The 18560-nt window shown below is 39.2% G+C and overlaps 1 protein-coding gene across 5 annotated transcripts in view; it reads right to left on the reverse strand.

The window, feature by feature from the left end:
• Positions 1-8326: 8326 nt before the first annotated feature.
• wwp2 (WW domain containing E3 ubiquitin protein ligase 2) overlaps positions 8327-18560 on the reverse strand; it is a 92829-nt gene continuing 82595 nt past the window's right edge. For all 5 annotated transcript variants that reach the window (XM_057836921.1, XM_057836923.1, XM_057836920.1 and 2 more), the window contains 6 exons: positions 16891-17031; positions 16683-16803; positions 16423-16527; positions 12549-12645; positions 11412-11484; positions 8327-9372 (listed from right to left, as the gene is read on the reverse strand). In XM_057836921.1, the coding sequence (XP_057692904.1) occupies positions 9273-9372; positions 11412-11484; positions 12549-12645; positions 16423-16527; positions 16683-16803; positions 16891-17031 (637 nt within the window). In that variant the 3' untranslated portion in view covers positions 8327-9272. The remainder of the gene's footprint in view (positions 9373-11411; positions 11485-12548; positions 12646-16422; positions 16528-16682; positions 16804-16890; positions 17032-18560) is intronic.

The following is an 18560-nucleotide window of genomic DNA, read 5'->3' on the forward strand; positions in this document are numbered from 1 at the left end:
TCAGGGCTACATTTCTCACCAATCAGAACCTATTTAATTGATAGGCTAAATGATTAATGCAAAATAAATCTGTATTGACTAAAACTAACTTTCAGACTGCGAGTTTACAGTACAGTATAACGTGTTAATCTGATAATTTTTCTAAAATCTAGTCAAATATTTTCTTCATCTTGTTTCGAGTTTTAAGACAGTTAACAGATTAATGTATCAGATTCTTCTACTTACTTTTATTAAATATTACCATTTGTTCTTATTAAGCCCAAAAATCTAAAAATCGTTCATTTTTTACCTAAATCGAGATTAATTTAGATTAGACCATAAAAACATAACAAAACAAAGCGTTAAAAGATTAAGATTAAATATACAAGCTTTTTGCTTAAAATAAGTCTTATTAAGCTTATTTTCAGCCAGCTATTTTTCTTATATCAAGCAATCTGAGTAAACTTTACTTGAAGCACTAATTTCACTTATTTCTAGTAGATTTACACAGATTCAAACCTTTGTTTTCAAAACCTACTGATGAAACATTTTTGAAAAACTTCCAGAATAAATGTCTGGATTTTATTAGCAAATTTAAACTGCAATACTTGAACACAAATTTGTATATTAACATACAAAGAAGTACAAAATTGCTAATCATCTCTTAACTATCTAGAAATGCAAAAAATATGTATTTGTCTTAATACCGCTCAAAATTGTCTGTCTAAATGAACTAAATATAACAAAAAACGTCTTAGTCAGGGAATAACAAAAATGAAAAATAAAAATGGAACCTTCCTTCAAGAAAAACAGTACTGCTTTTGTCCACAAGCACAGCCAAACTCAACAGAAAATGAAAGCTCCTTTGGGATGCTTTAAGACTTCTTAAGCAAAATAAAAATGAAAGCTGGGAAGAAGGGGGTAAACCTTGGTTCACTACATTTCTTACAGCTGAGCAAAGTTCATTATATTTCTAAGTTTAATTTACGTTAGCAGAGTAGAAAACACATACAGGAGTAAATTTCTCCTGAAGCAGGTTCTCACTCAGGTTGGCAAGTTCTCACAGTTTAATGTAATGGTAATGCTAAACTGTGATGCAGGTCGGACTTTCAGTAGCAAAATTAGTGGTGCATTTTCCATCTTCACAACAATGACGTTTCACATTACTCACAGTGGCTGCTGGCCGAAAAAAAAATATCCCTCCTCTTCGAAGCGGGTGGAGGAGGCGGCATGTCGACATGGAATGTAATTCGGAACTGTGAGAGTCATCAGCCAATCAAATGTGCGTTTGAGGAAAAAAACATGGACTGGCTGATTCAGCAAGTGAAAAAGGGGTAAATGTAAGTCTGAAAATAATTCACTTAATAATGGTAGGGTCAATTGTATCGTTACAACATAAGGGAAGACAATCAAAATGACCTATATATCTGAACGCATTATACTGTATAATTCAAATAAGGTTGCTTAAAAGTTGGTGGGGACAATTTGAGCCTCCTGAAAAGTTGGTAGTGTTTTTTTGGCTCTACCGTCCCTATGCAAACCTATGCCCTTGTCACAGGCATAGGCGGAGTTTGACTTTTGTATGTGGGGGGGCATTGGGTAATATATATCATATAACACATATATACAGTGTATAAAAAAAGTGATTACACCCCTCGCATTTCTCTCAATATTTAAGTATATCTTTTCATGTCACACTGACAAAATGACACTTTGACACAATGAAAAGTAGTCTGTGTGCAGCTTATACAACAGAGTTCATTAATTTTCCCGTCAAAATAACTCAAAATTGTTAGGGCCTCTGCCCCTCCTTCCTAATTACAGGTCAGACGGGTGGAGTGGCTGCAGCTGTGAGCAGTTACAATCAGCCAGCTTTAAAAGCCCAGCTGACGCACCACCACGTTGACATATCAACTTGTTTTTCTTCTCAGTCAGTTGTAACCCGCACCCCTATTATACACCTTGATTTTGACTCTCGGATCATGACCTCTTTGTCTCACTTCCAGGACCTGATCAGCGCGCCCCTCGTCGAATACCTAAGCTTATCTTCTGACCCTCTAAACCCGACAGCCGCCGACATCCCACGTTGGATTCAACTTGCAACAACTCCTCCTTCAGTCTGAGTAATCATCGAGTGTTCAATAAACTTGGCATCTCCCCACTCACGTTCCCTGTTGTCTGCGTTGGGATCCCCCACCACTTCCGCGATCCTTAACAAAAATATAGTTTAATTAATATCTAAACCCATGGCAAAAAAATTTAGTACACCCCTTCGTGAAAGTTGTAATATTAACATACAACATGTCAACTGTCAATATTTTATGTGGCCACCACTATTATCCAGAACTGCCGTTACTCTCCTGGGCATGGAGTTGACCAGAGCTTCACAAGTTGCCACTGGAATGCTCTTCCACTCCTCCATGACGACGTTGCGGAGCTGCCGGATATTTGAGACTTTGCGCATCTCCACCTTCCGCTTGAGGATCCCCCAAAGAGGGTCTAAGTCTGGAGACATGCTTGGCCAGTCCATCACCTTTACCCTCAGCCTCTTCAGTAAAACAGTGGTCATCTTGGAGGTGTGTTTGGGGTCATTGTAATGCTGGAACACAGCCCTGCGACCCAGTTTCTGGAGGGAGGGGATCATGCTCTGCTGCAGTGTTTCACATTCCATGTTGGAGTTCATGTTTCCCTCAATGGAATGTAATTCTCCAACACCTGCAGCACTCATGCAGCCCCAAACCATGACATTCCCACCACCATGCTTAACTGTAGGCATGACACACTTATCTTTGTACTCCTCACCTGGTCGCTGCCACACATGCTTGAGACCATCGGAACCAAATAAGTTCATCTTCGTCTCATCAGACCATAGGACATGGTTCCAGTAATCCATGTGCTTTGCTGACATGTCTTCAGCAAACTGTTTGCGGGCTTTCTTGTGTACCGTCTTCAGAAGAGGCTTCCTCCTGGGGTGACAGCCATGCATTTGATGTAGAGTGCGGCATATGGTCTGGCAGGCTGACCCCACCTCTTCAATCTCTGCAGCAATGTTGACAGCACTCCTGCGACGATCTTTCAAAGAAAGCATTTGGATGTGACACTCAGCACATGCGCACAGCTTCTTTGGACGACCAACCCGAGGCCTGTTCTGAGTGGACCCTGCTCTTTAAAAACGGTGGATGATCTTAGCCGCTGTGCTGCAGCTCAGTTTCAGGGTATTGACAATCTTCTTGTAGCCTTGGCCATCTTCATGTAGTGAAACAATACGTCTTTCAAGATCCTCAGAGAGTTCTTTGCCATGTGGTGCCATGTTGGAGCTTTCAGTTACCAGTATGAGAGAGTGTCAGAGCTGCACTACAAATTTGAACACACCTGCTCCCTATGCACAGCTGGACCTAGTAACACTAATGAGTCACATGACATTTTGGAGGGAAAATGACAAGCAGTACTCAATTTGGACATTTAGGGGGTGTAGTTTCTAAGGGGTGCACTCACTTTTGTTGCTAGGGTTTTAGATATTAATGGCTGTATAATGAGAAAATTTGAGGGGGAAATAAATTTATTATATAAGCTGCACACAGACTACTTTTCATTGTGTCAAAGTTTCATTTTGTCAGTGTTGTCCCATTAAAAGATATACTTAAATATCTGCAGAAATGTGAGAGGTGTACTCACTTTTGTGATACACTGTAGATAATAAAATAAAAATGATGTTTACAGATCTAACAACCAAATAAATTCAAAATGCATATCACTGTTCGAAATACCCATGCGGCCAAAACAATGTCACACCAAACTGCCTTAATTCATTTAATTCTGCAGGACTATCATTTTTTAGAGAGGAGTGCTTCGTTCATACCCGTAAGTTTTAATAACTTCATCCTGAAAACATAGCCAACACTATTGATTGCATGGATCATAGGTGATTCTCATGCGTGCATATGTTATTGTTTTTTATTTGCATGCTAAGCAGGCACCATTGACTCGCGCTAGCTTAGCCACTCCGGAGCCCTGAAACTAACAAACTACACGGAATTTGTTGAAATCAACTATACCGACTAATTAAACACCAGCTACCTCGCCTTATATCAAAAATTCTGAATTTCCCCTTTAAATTAATTTGTAAGAAAGTCAAATGGCGGTAGTCCCCGGGTTATGAACCAGTTACATTCCTAGGCTATCATGTTAAAAAATCCTTTATCAACTTTTGGCTCATCAACATCAAATTATAATCAACAGAAAGATTAATACTAATACTTTGTCATATCTTCCAGCAAAGGTAAGCCAATTTACACAGCGTATGTCGCAATTAATTCAGCTACATATGCCGTATGTAATAATATGACTGTATTTTTTCAATAGTATGACTTTAATCTTAAACTAATAGTATGACTTTCATATTCCTTGTACTAACAGTACTTTGTTCTCATAATAGTAATACTACTTTAATCTCGTAGTCCTATTTTTTTTCCTTTGGCCCTGATATTCCATTTAATTAAACATCTTAGTCCATTACTTCTCATATAGTTGGGCACAGAGCGATGTCTGAGGTGGTGTATGTGACCTTTTTTGCTGTACTAAAATAAAGTGTAATTGCATATCCACTCAGAGGGTGGCATCGGTGCTCTCGTTTTCAGAGTGTGCACAGTGTTTTAGAACCAAATAAGACCACACAGCAAAGAGAACTGGAGATATGAAGAGCCTAAAATGAGGAAATATGACAAAGCGTATCTAGCGTCTGGTTTTGGCTTTGACTTTTAATAGAGTGGGATATGAGGACAGACCAGTCTGTTTACTGTGTCTATAATGCAGCGGACAGCAGGAAGCAAAATCAATGAAGACACTTAAAGTGTGTATGACACCAAAAAGCATGTTTATTTCATATTTCACGTGGTGTTTTATGCTCCTGAATGAAATGGACCGCTTGGATGTGTGTGGAAGCAATATTTTTATATATTCAATTTTTAAATCTCACTCCATGAAAATGAGTGACTTACGGCTTCAGTCTCGGGTTTAGGACGAATGCGAATGTGACGTCACCCGGTTCAGCATCTCACAATTCAGCATTACAACATGCAAAAGGACTGCGGATTCAGCTGATTTTGCGGATTAAATTCATTTATTTTTTGCATCACGCCAGCCAAACGGCCACAGGCTTTTGTAGCTGAACCAGGGAAAGGCGTGTGAGCCTTTTTGGGTTTCAGAATAATTCCGTTCACCCCGAGATCAGCCAAGACAAGTGTGTGACGACTGTGGGACTTGCGAGGAAGTGAGTAAACATCGTGTTTTGTATTATGTCAAATACTGGGATCATGGCACACGTTTTAATACGTAGGTGGCTTGCATTTTGTGGCTGACAATGCTCCTTTTCCACCGAGAATGCCACTTAGCCAGCGACCGGCGTCTTGCCGCACCCCACCCTCAAACCCCCCCAACCCCGCCGGGAAAGCGCTGTACTTCGCTTATTGCCCTCTTCATGTGCCCGGTGTTCTGTCAAATTTTCAACCCCATCAGAAATTTGTGTTATAAATGGCCGCGAATACAGCAATTACAAAGTAAACACTACAAACTTTCTATAAATAAAGGACTATTTACTTACGTTTGATCATGGACAAACATGTAGAAAAGTTCTCAGACACATCCTGCCATGTTAGCGGCACAAAAACTGCAGCCGCTCTCGTATGACTCTCACTGTTTACGTCTTCGCCATGTATTTAGCATTAATTTACGGCATATTCGTGTTGACCATGTGGCAGCTATGCGCTCCTCTGATGTTGGCCAGTTTGTCAGGCAGTAATTCTCCAGCTGCTTCCTCGCCAAACAAGCTCTCCTGCCCGCAGTAGGGGACGAGCTGTAACTCGCTCGCCGCCGGGCGGGTTGCCGATCTTCGAAAACAATCAACAACCCCGCCGCCGTGTGAAATGATCCGGGGCAGGGAAATGACAAAAGCCTGACTAACTACGGTGGCATAAAATATTGTTCGGGAGGTGCGACAATAAAGGTGAAGTCAAACATTTTGACCATTATGGATTCATTTTGCCATGTCGTACTGAATAAATGCATTTTTATTATTTCATATTCCATTTAGCACAATAGTGTTATTTGTCATGACCATACAATTTATTTAGCAATTGGGGAAAAATACTACAACAAAAAGAATATCCTGTAAAAAATATTGGAGTAGAGAGACTGAAACAATGACATTTTGCGGCTCTCTTCGTTGCATTTTCTTCGTTCTGAATAATTCCCCCTCAATGGGTTGAATTCTAAATCAGATGAAACCATGACCCTGATGACGTCATCCTCCTGTTGGGGATGCTAGAGCCCTATAATGGTAGGCGTGGCTAAACGGCGGATTAAAAGACAAATTTCTCGTCATCTACGCTTTGCCAAATTGTTGTATATAGTCGAATCGTCTCAAAATATGATTCTAATTCACATAATAATCCTGTTTAAGACTTTATTTTATCCTGTCGTATGCACTTTAAAGACATTAGACCCCAATCACAATGAGCCGAATATTGCCAACAATCGTTCCGCTTTGTCAGTGTTACATCAGTAAACCAGCGAGCACTGTTAGCATCAGATAAGGTGGCACACCAAGTTGCTCAGTGCAAAATAACACCACCACCATAAGCAAAGGAGGTGATACTGCCTGCAACAAAAATAAAAAACTGTCCTTCTGTCCAATGACACTGCCGTTTTTGTTCTAAATGTTTGTTTTTTGGATCCTCCTCAAAATTGGTGAGAATGTTCATGAGACATGTGAGATCTTAAGTTGTCAAAACCTGATTCACTTTTCATTCCAAAGTCAGTCATTTTTTGGGGGGCAAAACAACAAATTCAGAAAATGACTTAATAACTCCCTCGTACAACGTTCAATCGTTTTCAAGTCTGGCATGTATGTGAGGTTTCCCAGCCTGAACACGACTCCATTGAAATATTACCCATTAGGCCTGGCGCCCCCTAGTGGGAACAGGAAATGCCCTTTCTTACGAGACAGGCTCCTCCTCCAAGGGAAAAAAATCTATTGACCTCAAACCTGTTTCATGGAAGCTTTAAGACATGTGTTCAGGTGCCTGATGAAAAATATTGAGGATTCCTTGAAGCGGAGGGGTCAAAACAGCAATGTGAAAATGACCGTCGCCATTTCGTCTCTTCACAAATTCTGAAGAGTCATAACTTGGCATACAACATATCTGCGCAAAACTTCCCGAGCTTGGTGAGAGTCGTACCCTGAAGGGTCATGTAGGGGTCATTTGCATCAACTCTGTAGCGCCAACTAGTGGTGACAGAAAGTCACTCATTTTACTTATACATGTCCAGTTCTTTTCAGGTTGGTCACTGTAGTTTCAAGACCTTTTGTAAGAATACAATTTAAAGCCCATGTCGACACATCTGTCTGTTGCCATGACGACCCTTTGCTCGCCATTAAAAGGAAGTAGATTTTTTCAGGGACTTAGGCAGCTTATAGACCCACAAAATTTGGCACACTTGGTCGAATTGGCCCAATTAGAAGATTTATTTTGGTTTTGAATATAGGCGTGGCTGCACAGCTCAGCGGCGCCTCCTTTTGTGTAGGTCTGTCTTCAATAGGGGATTTTTCACCTAGTTGTGTGAGTGTATTTTTAATCCCAAAAACAGAGGCAAATTCCGAGAAAGTTAGGCTCAGAAGATGATGAGAGGGAGATGATCTGCCACCACCCTGACCTGCGTGCCATCCGAGTTGCGTAACGTCCAAGTTGCGCCTAAGTGCAAGGGCCCGTTCAGTCCTGCTTGCAGTCAAATTGGTGCGCTTTAAGTCTTTTCTGTTACAAACAAAACAATGTTAATAAAGCTATACTTTATTATGATTATGTGATACGTTTACGTCTTCCTGGGGGGGTGGGGGCATAACGGAAAATAATTAAGAAGCACTGCCTTAGACCATGTCTACATCTAGCATTTAAAGTACATTCATAAAAATGCGGGAAAAATAATGGCCATAATACCCCCATCCTTCGCATGTGTTCCTTAATTTGAAGCAGTGCAATAGTTTGTAAATAAATGGCAGCAAAAAGCACCTAATTTACTCCAAATGCAAACATTCGTCACAAGTGTGATGTAGGGACAAAGCTTGTCGTGGTCAGTGACGTTTCCACGGTTAAATCTTCGGTTATCAGTGTCCACATGATGGCGCAACAAACGCAGAATTCGCACATCTTCACTTTGGACGGAGTTTTTAAGACCCCTCGTTTGAATGTGCAGCTTGATGATCTACTCAGGCTCTATAGAATATTTGATTCATCAAGATAATAAAGAGGAAAAAATGACCAAAGACCTAACATTTAAAAGAATTTATTTCCAATATATATATTTTTTTTATTGTAACTGTTGGCACACTCACATGAGACTAATCCACTCTTCCCTCCTGAGACTACATCCCTGGTTGATGCAGGTCTCAGGGTCACTTCAGTAGGCGTGGCCTACATCCACTCCACATTGTATGCCGAGAAATGTTTTATCATACTTTACACATGTACAAGATCAACTATTAACAGAAATTCATTATCAAGAGAATAATATAAAACCAAAATGACTGTCTTCAACATTTGAAACGGATGTCATCGTCAGACACATGCAATCAGACCAGGGGTCAGCAAGCTTTATTGCTCAAAGAGCTGTTTAGAAAATCAACCACTAGGAGACAATTATTTTTACATTGATGAAGTTTTTTTAGTGCAATCATGCTGAATTGTCTAATATCGTTTAGCAGCTAAACAAACAGTATTGGTTTTCATATTAGTGTTGACATCATTTTCACTTACAGACCTATAACAAGCTCCACTGTTAAAACCAATCAATGGTCCCTTAATGTTTTTACATAGAAAATGAGTCCTTTCCTAGGAAGATAAAAATAATATTGTTGTTTGCTTGGGCCTACATTGCAAAATGTAATATGATTAATTGCACAGGGAACCAGAGCCACAGATTGCAGACCCCTGGATCAGATCATCCGCTTCCTCTACTTTTCAATACAATGGTTTCCTAACACACCTTAAAAATATGGAATGATTTCTTTTAAATTGATATGATACTACAGTATATTGGTGATCATCTTATCTGACTGTGCAATTATGAGCAGAGGTTTGTGTGTGTGTGTGGACTTCAGTTAAATACAATTCTCAGCCATTTAACCAAACTCTAAAACATACACCATTTCTAAGCAAAATATGGCATGTATATTGAATACTGTGTCCATCCAGCATCACACTATTTTTCAGAAATGCAACTATAAAACATCCACTTCCATTTCACTCCTGTCCAAATCCCTCTGTCTCCTCAATAGCAAACATTAGTTTCTCTCGCAACTGCTCCAGGCTTCGGTAAGGCGGTAGATCCAAGCGATTAAAACTGTAGGGAAATTTAAAAAAATCAAAGTTATTTCTTTAACAAGATTAGCTACATTAAATACTTTTATGTATTCGTGCTGCTGGAAAAAAGGAGTAATAATGATTAAAGTAGTAATATGTAAGATCAGTGGTCAAAAAAGGTAGTGCATCCAGGATCAAAATCTTGAAGCGCTCAACATCCCTTCCCCTTTGGGCTGCTAGATAAGTGCCTTGCAATGAAAAATCAAGCTGTGTTATCATACCATTTTTCTATTTTAATCAAACTAGAAAAGCCTAACTTGCGTGGGTAAGCTTGTCAGTATACTTATAGTACTTGTGCTACACACAAATTTTACGCACTGTAAGGGGCATAGGCGTATAAGACGCACTTCAACGAATGGCCTATTTTAAAACTGTTTTCATACAAAGGGCACACCGTATTATAAGCATAATAGTAGTAGTACAACCCCTAACAACAAGTATGGAATCACCAGTCTCGGACGAGCACTCACTCAGACGTTTTATCATGTAGAACAAACTCAGATAAAAAGCTTGAAAAAATAATGAATTAGTTCAAAAGTGCAAGTCTTTAGCATTCAGAAACACTAAAAGAAATGAATAAAAAACTTTGTGGTGGTCAGTAAATACACATTTTATAGAACAAGTGTAGGGAAATATATATGGAATCACTCCATTCTGAGGGAAAAAAATATGGAATCATGAGAAACAATCAAAGAAATACCAATCAAAACACATCTCTAGTATTCAGAAGCACCACCCCTGGCTTTTATGACAGCTTGCAGTCTCTGAGGCATGAACTTGATGAGTATTCTTAATCAATTTGGTGCCAACTCTCTTTGATTGCAGTTGCCAGCTCATCCTTGCAGGTCGGAGCCTTGCTGTGCACCGTTTTTTAAAATTTCCAGTACAGGTTTTCAATAGGGTTGAGATCTGGGCTATTTGCAGGCCATGACATTGACTGGATGCGTCTTTCTCCAAAGAATGCTTTAACAGTTTTAGCTCTGTGGCATGATGCATTGTCATCTTGGAAAATGACAAACATATTTTCAATTGAAGGGATAATAAAGCTGTCTAAAATTTCAATGTAAACTTGTGCATTTATTAAAGATTTAACCACAGCCATCTCCCCAGTGCCTTTGCCTAACATGCAGCCTCATATCATCAAGGACTGAGGGAATTTTGATGTATTTTTCAGGCAGACATCTATGTAAATCTCATTGGAACAGCACCAAACTAAAGTTCCAACATCATCACCTTGTCAAGAGACAAAAATCTGCATTGGACAAGGTGTCAAGAGTAAATAATCTGCATTGAATTGAAAATGTTTTCCAAATACCACAAAGTTTTTTATTCATTTCTTTTAGTGTTTCTAAATGCTAAAGAGTTGCACTTTAGAACTAATTCATTATTTTTTACAGCTTTTTATCTGAGTTTGTTCTACATGATAAAATGTCTGACTGAGTGCTCATCCGAGACTGGCGATTCCATACTTTTTTGCTAGGGGTTGCAGTAGTAGTAGTAGTGGTTGCGTTATGCATGCATTAGATGGAGCTGCGCTAAAGGGAATGTCATGTCATTATTAACAAATACTGCGTATTATATAAGGCGTATTGGATTTAAATCTCGTAATTGGCTGCTGGTGGAGGGCGGGACATTTTTGTAAACACAGAATCTTTTTCTTTTAAAACTGGATAGCGAGCTCCTGCCTCATCTCCGTTTGGCAAACCACTTTTCTGAGCCCTTTAAGACTTGCTACTTCCTGTTTTTACGTCTCTAGTGCTGATTTGATGGGCCAAACCCTCATTACTTTATGTTCTTGCTTGTACAAGGATGTGCTCCATGAACGAGCTGAAGTTACGCTTTAGACCGGAGGTGGCAGCTGCGAGTAAAAACAAGTGACAAACACTGTATCGTCCCTTTGATGTCTAATGAAATTTTAGGGCCATTTAATGAAAAATTGAAGAGGAAAATCTTACATATTGCTCCTTTAACCAGTAGATATGTTGATCTAGATTGATGTATCAATACACTCCTACTTACCATGTGTGGCTTCTTGGAAGCCAAGTCTCCTTTCCCACTTTGTCTATGCAGAATTTCTGAGGCCCATTACTTCCTGGAGAAAAAAAAAAAAAAAAAAAAAAAAAAAAAAAAAAAAAAAAAAAAAAACGCAAAATATTAGTTATATAGTAGAGTTGTCCGATATTATCGGGCAGCAGTGTTGTCAACTCCCCAGTAAGGAAAGTAGCTATTAGCTGTCCTAAAAGTCACCAGATGACGAAATAATTGCCAATTTGCAATATATTTGCTATGGACTCTGTAGGCGAGAGGAATGAAATTGTAGGAGAAGCATAAAGTGAGTAAAAAAAAATAAACCAATCAGAGCTAACTATCTCTGCTGATCACATGTCAGCGTGTCAGCTAATTGAACGGACAACTGAGTCCAATGCAGTTTACTTTGCGGCCCACATGCGCACATTGACGCGACTTGTCAGACTCAGATAACTGCTGTTAGTGTCCCTGAGTGTTTGTCAAGCATATCATGAATTAGGCTGGTATGTGTGTTTCTGCATGTTGGTTATTATATTCCAACATTTACTCTCCTTCACCATTCTGAAGCTGCCATAAGCACTTTGTGAGCCATATGTGACATGGAAGGCCTTGTTGACACTTTGCTCTTGATCCAAAAAACTAATGTTTGCTGTTTTGAGTTGAACAATAAATATAGGAGCAAAATATTGACCCTTTCCCCCTCATGACATCAGTTGAGGGTGTTGTTTTATTTTTCACAGAATTTTAATTAAAAAAAAAAAACAACAACCTTGAAGTTGTTACATTTATCATTAAAGCATCCAGTAGGGTTTTACAGTACAGTTTTAGCCATGACATGTTAAGTCCACGACCGCATGTACCGGTTTAATATCAAATTTCTGGAGTTGGACAACATTGGGTTATCAGTTGAAACGTCATTATCGTACAACTCTACTATATAGCTTTACATACCGTATTTTTCGGACTACAGCAACCTTACAAAGAAAATAATGCTTCAAAATGCACTGACTGCACAAAACAACCTTTGGCTACTATGTAAAGTATGTCATCTTAATCCTATATAAATGTCTAGTTCCACTTGGTTGACAAGAAAAAACTTTAAATCCGAACAGTTGTGTGAAGCTGTACCGATAAGCTCAGAGAAGCCTCCAACAGGCAGTCGACATGTTCCTGTAACAAACTGAAGAAGACGAATTCTTTTCTCATTGTCCATCTCCTTCACCACCTGGAAGAACACAACTGAATCTTATCAAAAGGTTATAATTAATCTTTTTTTTTTTTAATCAAATGATCTTTTGCAAAGTCTGCCCCCAAAACGGCCATTGACCATTCATATGGTCTAGCAAGCGTTGTTAAGCGAGCATAACTTCAAATATGGATTTGATTAGTTGGTCCCTCAGCACTGCTGAAACTGCTCTGTCATTTCTGAAGAAGAGGGACATAGCCGGCGGCGCGGTTCATCTGCAGCGGACCAATGCTCAATCATCGAACATAATTTTGTTGTCATGTCTGTGTGTCACTGACTATTAAAGCTCTGTATTCCTGTATTTCTGTATGATCTCAGAAACTCAAAATTACCCCCATTGTCTCATTGATTATTTCAGTGGTTACTGTAAGCATTACCTGACTACCAACTGCCATACTACCAGTCATACAACTTTACAGAACCCCGGGAAGAATCAACAAGCTGCGGACATCCCAAAATGGTGAAGTGGTGTGCCTATGGCGTATGTAAATAGGACACAAGGTCCAGAGAGACTGCGGTTTCTCCTCTTCCCAAAGCCAAAACACAACTGAATTGGTGCCTTCAATGGCGTACCGCACGCAGGCTATTTTTAGACCGTGACGTCGCATCGTAAAGCGGAAGTAAAGCTGAAGTGGGACATTATAGACCCGCCCTCGCATAGACTTAACGTAATTTGTGCTACTTTTCGCCGGTAATCTTTCAAAAACGAACATGCCGATCATTGCATGCTTTTTTTGCATCGCATTGCTTTTTTGGAACTTGTAGAAACCCCTCTAGACATTACGACACATGAAGGATGTTTTCTTCTTACGTTTCCGGAAACCAAAAACTCGGGAGGAAAAATGTGAAGACCGAATCAACTTGCACGGACTTTACCACCAGCTCGGTGAATCCATTCACATTTCATATACAGTAAACATTATGTTGGGTTGGCATGGTCTTTCAGAGGACAAAGAGGTAAGCCATTTTTATATTTTTAATTTATGCTTTTAGAGTAACGTTGTGCTGTACTGCTTCTGTCTGACAATAAATGACCTGAAAAGAATTACAATGGTATCTGACTGCCACTGTTACCGTTTCTGTTTCATATATATGTATATATATGTATGTATATATATGTATATATATATATATATATATATATATATATATATATATATATATATATATATATATATATATATATATATATATATATATTAGGGCTGTCAAAATTATCGCGTTAACGCGCGGTAATTAATTTTTTTAATTAATCCCGTTAAAATATTTGACGCAATTAACGCACATGTCCCGCTCAGACAGTATTCTGCCTTTTGGTAAGTTTTAAAGCAAGGTTTTTAATGCTGTCTAACAGCGAACTCTTGTGGTCGCTTTGCGACATGGCTGACGCCTCCATTGTAATGTGCTTATATGATCCTTGGACAAGATTTCTCCGTAAGTATGGTTGTTGTAAAGAATGTACATATTATGTTAGGAAGCGAAATGTTATATTTTTTGTATGAAACGCTTTTTGTTTATGTTTAGTGAACCTGTATAGCGTGCTAAGCTAACGTTGTTGCTAATGCAATGCTTGTGTACTTTTTTTTGTAGTTTCACTACGGTCTAAAGAGGACAGTGGTTTGAGGCCATTTTATTAATAAATCAGATGAAAAAGGAAGAAGTCTGATTATTAAGGTGTCGTTCACTAGCTGTCTAGCTTTGGAAAAAGTAGACGCTTCGGAGTGAGGACAGCATAGACAGATTTAAATGACAGTAGAGTGAAATGCCCACAACAGTCCTTATGTACCGTATGTTGAATGTATATATCCATCTTGTGTCTTATCTTTCCATTCCAACAAATTATTTTATAGAATATATATATAATTTACAGAAAAATATGGCATATTTTATTGATGGTTTGAATTGCGATTAATTGCGATTAATTACGATTAATTAATTTTTAAGCTGTAATTAACTCGATTAAAAATTTTAATCGTTTGACAGCCCTAATATATATATATATATATATATATATATATATATATATATATATATATATATATATATATATATATATATATATATATATATATATATATAAACAACTTTAGTAAAGGGGAAGTGTAAATACATTATAGAATTAAGATGTGTTATCAATGAAAAAATTTAAAGTGTTCGTTGGCTGTCACTGAGTAGCATTTGCGATTGCTACACAAAGCTAACTAAATTACCCCCAAGAACCGTAAGAGACGTAGGACAACCAGAGGATATATAAGAAAGACAGGGCTGATGGTAAAAGATAGCTTGTTGAAACAGGAGAATGTCATTGTCAGTCGCGTCGATAAAAAAGCTAAAGCTATGCTTAGGTCGGCTCGTTTTTTTCGTCTTTTTCAGCCTTCGACACTCAAGCCATCCCTTTAACTGAACATTTTTATGTTCTTCCACATCTTTGCCAGTGAATTTGGCACCAGGCACATCATTTTCGGAGAGAATTGGTAGGTTTAGCTCTGTAAACATCTCCTTCGTACACGATTTCCATTCATTTCCTATTAGGGACAAACGGTGGCTTGTCCCTACTTAGCAACAGTACCTAATGTCATGAATATTCATGAACGGAAGTGACGTGTTGCTTGTGGTACGCCATTGATAAAACAGTATGGATGGCCAGGTAAATGTCTCCAAAACAGACATGCGTGTGCTCTAATGTGACACTAAGCTAATGCAAGGGTCTATCTGGCTAGCATGCTTGCTCTAGTAGAGGTAAAAACATTTATAAAACTGGATATCAAAGTTGTAGTTGATGTTATCTAATATTACATCTCACTTGGATGTCAACGCTACAATGTCTAAGTATAGCTGTTTCATTAGCTTAAGTTTGTTAACTTCACAAGTGCGCTAATATTAAAGCAAAGAGTCCTCCTTATAAGTAAACATATGAAGGAATCTGACCTTTTAGCGAGATTGCCGGAATCACGCCAGCCGAACCGCCGGACTCGCGCTGGCGCAGATCCAACGACCCGGGCCTGCGAGACTGAAACAACCTGGCCAAAAGGCCAAACCCCGCGCATTCACCTTAGTCTTAACCCCTTGTACTGACTCTATTTTGAAAGCTGGAAAAACGGCTTCAAAGGACATATTGACAATTTATTCAGGTCAAAAAGGTTCCCGAGAAAAAAATGACAACGATTAGTTAAACATTCAGTCTTTTTGAAGGCTCTGGCGGGCCGGGGCAGGCTGTGGGCAGAAGAAGGGTGTGCTTGGGGGATGTTTAGGATTATTGTCTCTTTGTGGTTTGGACAGGAGGATTCGGGAGTTACTGTTGTCAGGGCAATGAGGGTAGTGAATTTTGCCACCTCAGCATCAAAGCGGCTCTTGGAGTCTAATCGGTCGTGTTATCAGTTGGATATCGGACGTTCTCCGGTGTTCCTTGTGTTGAGACAGGATGTCCCACCGTTTGTTTTGGACTGTCCGGGAGAACTGATTGCGGGAGTTGCAGACGTGGGCTTGTGGATGTCTTGCCTCGTCAGCGTCAATCTTGCTCAGTCAGTTGCATAACGCACACGTTGGGCTTCCGTGATAAGAAGGCGTCATGTATCTCTTATGCCCTAAGGCAAATATATTCCGTTTGTTTTCCTTAAACTATGGTATGAGTGCTATTTATTTCATATTGGGTGTGTTAGAGTAATAGAAAGAGTCAAACAGTAAATACGAGAAAAGATGTAACTTAATGGGGCGGAGCTTTTGCAAAAGGTCAATTCCCATAATCCCCTCTCAAACCTGCCAGAACCAGTGGATCTGTTTGGTGTTCTTTGTATAATGTCGGTAGATGGTGTTCTTCTGCCAGTCCACCAAGTCAATTTCCTGCATCCCACAGAGCATCAGCTAAAAAATGCAAAGCAGATATGGATTAGTCCACAAAAGCAAGGTTTGTGAGTGGTTTCTATGGTATCTATTTGCTCTACATACAAGTGATTTTACAGTTTGAATTGATGAAGGCCTCGTAAGGGATGATCCTGAGCAACAACCTCATCACTCACCTCCAGCTCCTTCTCGTCAAAGTAGCGAAGCCATTCCAGAGGAACAACCTCGTTGAAGCCGTCCAAGAAGGCTTTAGTTTGTTCCTTCACTCCCCGTGTGAACCTCCAGTCTGTCAGCAAGCTGATAGAAAGGGAAACATTGCATCTTTATAGTTCATTTTTGTACTAGATGCTTAGCCGGGTGAAAATTACTGCTGATGGTCGCTACCTGATGTACTCCTCCTTATTCTCTTCATTGACCATTATGTTTTCTCCGTCATCCTTAAGCTGGTGGGTAGAAACTTTCCCAAGAATCTCCATGTCCTGCGCAAAATACAACTCCAAACCACATTCCTCCAAGTTGTTTTCTCTGGACAAAAAAAGGATAGACTATTAATATACTTCTTATTTTTAGAATAACGACCCACTGAAAGATGAATAGTAAAAGCGGTAAAAGCTATCATAATTCCCATGGAGTTTTTAAATGGGCCTCCTGTTATTTGTTACAAATCGGTAATTTGTTTCTAACAAACAGCAAGATAAAAACCTTCGTAAAGAATGCTCTAAGGCAGTGCATAGACTTCAAAATGTATTGACGTGACACGTTCCCCATTTACTTCGTCACGAAGGGGGCCATCCCACACTCCGCTTAATTTATTAGCAGTCGGTTTCATGCTGCGATCTAACGGTGGATTTAGGTTGAAAAAGTGTGAAAGCTGCCTGTCTCAGGCATGATTTGTTCGAGGATTCGCGGTAATGATGATATTTTTCGTACCATCCACGCATTTTGAAACGTTGTGAAAAAAAATCAATGGGAGAAATTAGCAGCTACAGCATTGGCATTATACTTTGCAATATTTACGTAAAATAAATGCTACCTGCACGTTTTTTTGCTTTTAACCAAGAATCGAGACTGTTTTACGTCCATAAAGAATTCAGGAATTTAAGCATTTATTCACAATAATCTTCAACGGAAAAAGCTCTCTGTCTCTGTTTCCACTCGGTCAGCTTTGACAGAGATGGGCCCTTATGAATCGTCCCCACCCCAGTGTCCTGTCAATATATTATGAAGTCTACGGGCAGTCGTCCACAACTTTTTATTCAACGTGAAACGACTGGCTACGGCCAGGAAACAAAGCTTAACATAATAAAAAGAACAGAGACAGGAGAGACACCGCTGATCATAGGTATAAACCGATGCTGTGTTCAGACCAAAGTTAAACAGTCATGTCTAAACACTTCGCTCATTGCTTAATGCAATTTTGTGTTCATATAGACCAGGGGTCGGGAATGTTTTTGACCTTTGACCATAGACTTTATAATATATTGACGGGACAAGATTAACAGGGGGTCTATCTCCGGAGGTCAAAGCTGACCGAGTGGGAACGCAAACAAAGAGCTTTTTCCGTTGAAAATTCTTGTGAATAAATGCTTAAATCCCTGAATTCTTTATAGATATTGATAGATGTTAAAAGCAAAAAAACGGGCAGTTAGCATTTATTACGTAAATATGTCGAATGCGCTGCTAGTCTTTAAGCCACTGTGGCGCCGCCCCATCACCACAAAGAGCTTTTCACGTTGAAAGGTCTTGTGGAAAAAATGTGTAAATCCCTGAATTCTTTATAGATATGGACGTAAAACAATCTAAATTCTTTGTTAAAAGAGCAAAGAACCAGGCAGTTAGCACTGAATTTACGTAAATATGTCGAATGTGCTGCAAGTCGCCTTATCACCACAAAAAGCTTTTTACGTTAAATATTCATGTGAAGAAATGCTTTAATCCCTGAATTCTTTATAGATATGAACTTAAACCAGTCTTGATTCTTTGTTAAAACAGCAAAGAACCGGGCAATTAGCATTTATTTCACGTAAATATGTCAAATGTGCTGCTAGTCTTTA

This window comes from Corythoichthys intestinalis, chromosome 5 (assembly GCF_030265065.1).
Source record: "Corythoichthys intestinalis isolate RoL2023-P3 chromosome 5, ASM3026506v1, whole genome shotgun sequence".
NCBI classification, from domain to species: Eukaryota; Metazoa; Chordata; class Actinopteri; order Syngnathiformes; family Syngnathidae; genus Corythoichthys; species Corythoichthys intestinalis.